Genomic DNA, 7,777 nt, shown 5'->3' with positions numbered 1-7,777 from the left:
GTTCCAGTGTTTCACCACCCTCCTAGTGAAAAAGATTTTCCTAATAGCCAACCTAAACCTCCCCCGCTGCAACTTGAGACCATTACTCCTCGTCCTGTCATCTGCTACCACTGAGAACAGTCTAGAGCCATCCTCTTTGAACCCCCTTTCAGGTAGTTGAAAGCAGCTATCAAATCCCCCCTCATTCTTCTCTTCCGTAGACTAAACATCCCCAGTTCCCTCAGCCTCTCCTCATAAGTCATGTGTTCCAGAGCCCTAATAATTTTTGTTGCCCTTCGCTGGACTGTCTACAATTTATCCACATCCTTCTTGTAGTGTGGGACCCAAAACTCGACACAGTACTCCAGACGAGGCCTCACCAAGATTTCATTAGATACCTAGTACAAACTTGATTTTTTTTTTATAAAAAGCTACTAGCTCCTGCAGGAGTTGGTGCACATTAGCAACGAAGCAGTGAGATGACAATCAAATTCAAAATGAAAACCCCAGTACTGGTATTTGTATCCCGATTGAGGGTTGACAGGTGTTTGAAACTACAACAAGAGAATGACAGTGTTAAATATAACACAAAAGCAGCAGAAAACGTAGGTAGTCTAAAAACAACAATCACATTATTATGTTATTTATTTTTAATGGCATTCGATGACGTAAGCCAATGTCCATATTTTGAGTTGAATTAGTTTGTTACAGTTAGTCTCAAAAGGGCAACTTTTCATCCTCGCTGTCTTCTTTGGGAATAGGATGCTTCTGCTGCTGCTCATATATATCAGCAATGACCAGAGCAATCATTTATTTCATTGGTGCAAACTCTTCACAACAGATTTCCTTTATTGCATATACACCTTAATAAGAGTATTTTCTAAAAGTTCCTCTAGTATCTTGTTGCACAGTTTTGTTTTTATAAAGTTCATCTGAAAAAATAACCATTAAACTGAAGCGTTGCTAAAAGGTAGCAACAGTAATGAAGGAGCAAACAAGCCAAATTCACTAAAGTCTTTGTCCTCAGCCGAATTTTTATGTTTGACAACTTCAACTCCAAACTGCTCAACTTGGTTTTCCTGAGTATGTGGCCAGGGAACCATCGGCAAAACTATCCACTGCTGCTTCAACTGTCCAAGGTCTCCACAAACCCATGGCAAAAATGAGATATCAGCCAATCTAGATTATGCCAAGCTGAGCGCAGTAGAAGGACTTAGTATTGCAAGGGATTCAATCACCTCGACATGTGGTGGCAATCTCTGTTTCATCTGTTTCAAAAATGCCAATATGAAATCTCAACATCTACTTTTGACATCTTTGACAATGTGAACAGTTAGTGTTGGTTCTGAAAATTCTTACTGAAAAGCGACTGTGCAAAGTGGTCAGTAATTTGACTCAACAGGTATTGTCATAGTTTACTACAGAAGTCCTGTTCTCAAAAATACATCGTTTCACAACTCTCACCAACAAGCTCTAGAAGAATGTTCTCAATTCCTGCAGCAGCTTTCCTACATTGTCACCTTCAACCTGTCACATTTAGTTTATCCTCCAGGCTTCCTCAATTACTGGACATAGCAAAATTAGGTAGATTTTACTCTCTGGATCACTGCACACATGAAAAAGAAGTTCAGCATTGTAGTTTCTTATTTTGTTTTTGACTATCTGAAAGCATAGCTTTAGTTCATCAAACTGATCAAGAACCTGTTCACACAGGAACTAATGCAAAGCCACCTTGCTTTCGAATGCTTCAGTATCTTCTGGTATTCTGGAAGCCAAAGAAAGGCTCAGTGACAGGCTATGTGGGGTTGGGGACTGATGGGTGATGCCAAAAGAGATCACGTGATGGTCAGAGAGAGGGAACTTCGCAACGGAGAGAGCAGTGCTTGGTGATGGAATGGTAAGACATGAGGTGTGAGGAACTTTTCAGTCTGTTAACTTGTACAATGTTGAGCTCGGTCGAACTGGGACAGAGCACCCTTGATTATTGAGGAGATCTCCTTTCCCCATCTTGTCACAGAGGATTAAAGTCAATGGCTCCATGCGATCAGCTTCTGCAGATGTATTTGACCACTTTGTCACGCAGCTCTTTGGTTTTGACGCCATAAATGATCGGGTTGATCATGGGGGGGATGAGGAAGAAGAGGTTTGCCAAGATGATGTGAACGTAGGGAGTGATGCTCTGACCGAACCGGTGTGTCAGAATGGAGAAAAAGAAGAGAGTAAAAGATGTCATCATCACACAGATGTGGGCTGTGCAGGTGTTGAGGGCTTTCAGACAGGATTTCTTGGAGGAGATTCTGAGGACAGCCCTGATGATCAGACTGTAGGACAGGGCAACCAGTGTCAGATCTACCCCAATGACAACAAAGGCCATCACCAAGCCATATGTCCTGTTGACAGTGGTGTCCCCACACGACATCTTTGCCACAGCCATGTGCTCGCAGTACGTGTGGGGGATAATGTGATTGGCACAGAATGGCTGCCTACTCAGAAGCAGGGGAAGGGGCAACATGAGGAGAACAGCTCTTATCAAACCCACGAGCCCTAGTTGAGCTACTCTTGCATTGGTGAGGATAGTGGCATATCTCAGAGGGTTACATATGGCAACATAGCGATCAAAGGCCATTGTCACGAGGACGGCTGACTCCATAATAGAAATTGAGTGAAGGAAGAACATCTGGGTGAGGCAGCCACCCACAGTAATGCCTTTGAACTTGAACCAAAATATACACAGTTCCTTCGGCATAACAGCGGTAGATGTGCCGATGTCTGTGACTGCCAGCATGCAGATCAGCAGGTACATTGGCTTGTGTAGGGTCTGCTCTTTGCCCACAACAAACAGAAGCATGAAATTTCCAAACAGGCCGATAATGTAGAATATAGAGAAAGGGATGGAGATCCAAATGTGAGCAACTTCTAGGCCAGGGATGCCCATTAGGATGAATGTTGAAAGGTCAGGCAGGGTGAGGTTGAAAGCTGCCATGAGGAGGTCAAGGTGTCATTTGGGCTCAGAAATGCTCAACATGCCTGTGAAGGGAGAAAAGCACAGTTAGGGGGCTACACACTTTATAACAAATATTTCATAATTATTAACAATCTAGAATGGGAGGTGAGCAGTGAGGTGGCAACATTTAAGGATGGCACCCAATTATTTCTGTCATAGTCAAGTACAGAGTAGTCCTCAGAGGTAGCTAACCCAGCCATGTGAATGGTAGATGACTTTCAATGTCAATAACTGCAACATGTATGCCCACTGGAGGAAAAAGCTTGAACTCCTGAAACACCTAACAAGCTTCTAAATTAACTGTATGAGCTCAGGACAGGGACCTGGGTGTCATGGTGTGCAGCCCTATGAAACTCTGCTCGGAGAGCAAGCAGTGACAGAAACTAAGCAAAACATTGTTATCCAGGAGGAGAGGGATGGGAAATCATACAGAAAATACAATGCCATGAGATCAGTCAGACAATCTTTTACCCTACCCTGGTCTTCTCTGTGTAGTACTGGTCACCCTTCTCACACAGGATATTTCAGAACTAGAGGGGTTCAGGGAAGGGCAGAGATAATGATCAAGGAGAGAAGTTGAAAAGACTGGAATTGTTACCTTACAGAGAGATGAATAAGAGGAGACATGAGAGAAGTCTGTAAAATACTGACTGGAAGGAGAGAGGGAGAACATGTGCTCAGACTACTCTCTAACACAAGATCAAGAGGACATTCAATTACACTGAAACTTGGCAAATTCAAAACGATAAAAAAAGAATGGTATATTCACTTGATGCCGAATTAGACTAAGGAACTTGTTGCCACAAAACAAAGTTGAGGTCAGGCGCTAAGCAAGAATCAGGAAGGTTTAGTACATATACATGGAAAGTGACACTATTCAGTTACAATAGTTACAGCTAAATGAATATTTTGGAAAACCTATATGGCCACATGTTTCTAGACACAAGCCAATCTCTAACTGTTAGGCATTACGGTGACACCCTCCTGAAAGTCAGGTCATCCCTCTGTGGGTTTCTTACACCTTGTACTGCAGCACCTGTGGCTCTCACTGTCAGAGAGAGGACACTGGACTAAATGGTCTGATCGATGATGCGGTTACTGTATTGGAAAGGAGCCAAGTTTCCCTCATGGGAAAAGACATTCTCATGATGGGCTATGACTTTTTACTCAAGAGAATGGGCACTGGGGGCACAAGTGTTTTGGTGGTTTGGGTTACAGGCTGGCACCTCGGTTATGTCCCTTGTTTCTTTTAGTGAGATACTTTCTTGCAGGCACCCTGCTTTGGCTCAGGGAAAAGTTACAGGTGTTAACTGACAAGTGTAAACAGAGACATGTGTTAACAGCTCACTTGCCAACCCTTCTCATGCCGGAATAACGAAGAAGTTTGCAGATGATGCAAAACTTGGGGGGTGATAAATGATGAATAGGTCAGGTCACTGGATTGATCAATCGATCTGGATTGATTGAAAAACTTGGTCGAATCATGTCATAAATATAAAGGGAAGGGTAAACCCCTTTAAAATCCCTCCTGGTCAGAGGAAAAAATCCTCTCACCTGTAAAGGGTTAAGAAGCTAAAGGTAACCTCGCTGGCACCTGACCAAAATGACCAATGAGGAGACAAGATACTTTCACAAGCTGGGAGGAGGGAGAAAAACAAAGGGTCTGTGTCTGTCTGTATGCTGCTTTTGCCAGGGACAGAACAGGAATGGAGTCTTAGAACTTAGTAAATAATCTAGGTAGGTATGTGTTAGATTATGATTTCTTGAAATGGCTGAGAAAATAGCTGTGCTGAATAGAATGAATATTCTTGTCTGTGAGTCTTTTTTGTAACTTAAGGTTTTGCCTAGAGGGATTCTCTATGTTTTGAATCTAATTACCCTGTAAGGTATCTACCATCCTGATTTGACAGAGGTGATTCCTTTACTTCTATTAAAAGTCTTCTTGTAAGGAAACTGAATGCTTTTTCATTGTTCTAAGATCCAAGGGTTTGGGTCTGTGGTCACCTATGCAAATTGTTGAGGATTTTTACCAAACCTTCCCCAGGAAGTGGGGTGCAAGTATTGGGAGGATTTTGGGGGGAAAGACGTGTCCAAACTACATTTTTTCAGGAACCCAGATAAAGTTTGGTGGTGGCAGTGGAAGTCCAAGGGCAAAGGGTAAAATAGTTTGTACTTTGGGGAAGTTTTAACCTAAGCTGGTAAAAGTAAGCTTAGGAGGTTTTCATGCAGGTCCCCACACCTGTACCCTAGAGTTCAGAGTGGGGAAGGAACCTTGACAAAACAACCAACATGTGTTCTAATATAGCCATGTAGGTATCTACAAAGAATGTAGGCAGTGATCACATGATGGAGGGATATCATAGGAAGTGCAATGACTGTGAATTTGTGTGCTTGAATGGTTAATTAGCTAAACATGAGCTCCCGGTGTGACCTTGTGACCAAAAGAGCCTGAGATGGTAACCAAAGAAATCTGAAGGAGAGGTAGAGACCTTTTTTTTACCTCTATATTTGGCACTGGTGCAACTGCTGCTGGAATCCTGTCTCCAGTTATGGTGCCCATGGTTAAAGATGGATGTTGATACACTGAAGAGTTTCAGAGAATAATCACAAGATTTATTAAAAGAGCAGAAAAACTGCCCTACAGTGATAGATGCAAAGATCTCAATCTGTGCAGTTTTACAAAGATGGTTAAGGGGTGACTTGATAAGAGTCTGTAAGTACCTACCCAGGGAACCAATATTTAATAATAGGTTTTTCAGGCTAGCATACAGATGTTTAACAGGATCCAATGGCTGGGAGTTGAAGTTACAGAAATTCTGTCTGGAAATAAGTTTCAAATTCCAGTAACTCTCCTGTCAGTTCATTTTAATTCAAATAAGCGTATCCATCCTTAGAGGCCACAGCATGACTCCAGTTCAAGTCGCTGGAGGCTAACGACTGGTGTAAATAGGGCTATTTATTTATGTCCCTACATGTGGATTTAGGGTGAACTCCTGGCTGTTTTCAGCACTTTGCTATTGATATCAATGTGATGAGATTCACCCTAAGTTTTTAACTTTTGGCTATAAGCTGCAAAAATCACTGGTTCGGGTCCTGCTACTGTAAGCCCACTTCTGTAAGGGTGCTGAAAGTGTATGAAGAATACCCCCAGTTTATGTGGCATTCTGAGACCGGGCATGAAAGATGGGGATTCTGTTAGGGGGCTTATTCCTTCACCCACTTACTTCCCTGGTCCTTCTCGCATGAACAGAGAGCAACAATACCCGAAGTCCAAAGGTGCAAACAATTCTATGTTTATTGGGGTGAACTTCCAGCAAGTATGATTCCAGTTTCCTTCCTTAGTGTCCCCCTTCCCAGCTCTGACACCACAGAGCCTAACACCTGTGTCCCTGTTCCCATTCCTGCCCTTAGCATAACATGATTCCAATTTCCTTACCCCCATTCCTTGTTCCAGTCTCCCCCACCCACCCACCCACCCACACACTTCCTGATTGACTGCAGACTATATAGTAAAACTTGAGTTCTGCTTAGCTATACCTTAACCAATCATTTTCCTGAAATTTAACTAACCAATCCTAACATATTGTAACATGATTATGTAACCAATTATATCCCACCACCTGAATTAGTTTACACCCAGCAAAATTAATTATACAGCAGATAGAAACAATCACAGAACCAGACAGAGATAATACAGACAAACAATAGCAAAATGGGAACTATAATGACAAAACAATACAGAAGTGAGGATTTCACATCCCAGCTATGGATAAGTAAGTTTTATCCAACTAAGTTTCCTTTTACATTTTCTAGGCACTTCCCTTTCTCTGGAGGTGATAGGCATTATCAGGACAGGATTGTATCCTAACAGCCCAATAGCACCTTCTTTCAATGTGACTAGGTTGGAATGTGAGGATGTGACCGGTCGCTTCCCAGCTTATGGCTGCCTCTGCTGCTTAGCCAAAGGCCTTAGCCTAAGAACAGGGCCTCAGACTGTCACAGTAAGAGAAGGCCCTTACACTGGCAGACAGTGATTTTGATTCTTTCTTTTATACCTCTAGAACTAGCCAAGTGATAAGAATACACCTAAATTCTTAGAGTAGAGGCCTTTACCGACAGGCCTGAATATCTATATCCTAACAGATTCCAAAACACGTGGGCCCTGATTTGGCTCTCAGGGAGGCCAGTGTCAATTTGGAGTGACGCAGTGAAGGCCGAATGCGAGAGCAGAATCTGGCCAGTGTGCGACCCATTCTTGTTGTGAAACCTCTGGTAACACAGAAACCCACTGCAAGGGCTTCAGCTGCACTTCCGAGTAGGGCAGTGAAGTCGCTGAATTGGAAAAATTGAGTGAACCAGAGGAAAAGCCACACCGCCCAAAAAAGGAAGCCATTGACACAGATAGGAGGACACAATAAGAGACAAGGAACTCATCTTAAAAACAAATATTTGTATAAACTATCTCCAATACATATGTACTTTCAATTTTACCAGGCAAATCCGTTGGTGTTTCTGACAATACTAAACAAACAGTGCTGGTGAATTCCTGCCCAGATGGTTCTTCACTTGTACCCTGGAGCCCTTCCTCTGCCCTTAGCAATAACTTTAGTGCAGGAACAGGCAACTCACCGAAATCCTGCTCAGCAGAGCGAAGAAATCTCCATACAGTGACAGGAAGGAAGAGCCCTAAGAATCAAAGTATGAATCTCACATATCTGACACTTGCCATGTTGGGCAGTGAGTTTTATGATTCCTCTGTGCAGTCCCTGCAGACTCGCAGAGTCCCAGACAATT

At 42.8% G+C, this 7,777-nt stretch overlaps 1 protein-coding gene across 1 annotated transcript; it reads right to left on the bottom strand.

Annotated features, from left to right (window-relative positions):
* Positions 1-2,023: 2,023 nt before the first annotated feature.
* Positions 2,024-3,500, bottom strand: LOC140895350 (olfactory receptor 52P1). Its single transcript, XM_073304842.1, has 2 exons — positions 3,455-3,500; positions 2,024-3,006 (listed from the first exon to the last, which is right to left on the bottom strand). Exon 2 carries the CDS (start codon positions 2,960-2,962, stop codon positions 2,024-2,026), a length of 939 nt encoding a protein of 312 aa, XP_073160943.1. The 5' UTR covers positions 2,963-3,006; positions 3,455-3,500.
* Between the last annotated feature and the right edge of the window lie 4,277 nt (positions 3,501-7,777).

This window comes from Lepidochelys kempii, chromosome 1 (assembly GCF_965140285.1).
Source record: "Lepidochelys kempii isolate rLepKem1 chromosome 1, rLepKem1.hap1, whole genome shotgun sequence".
NCBI classification, from domain to species: Eukaryota; Metazoa; Chordata; order Testudines; family Cheloniidae; genus Lepidochelys; species Lepidochelys kempii.
The sequence above is the reverse complement of the archived record's forward strand: the minus strand, read 5'-3'. Positions and strand labels throughout refer to the sequence as shown.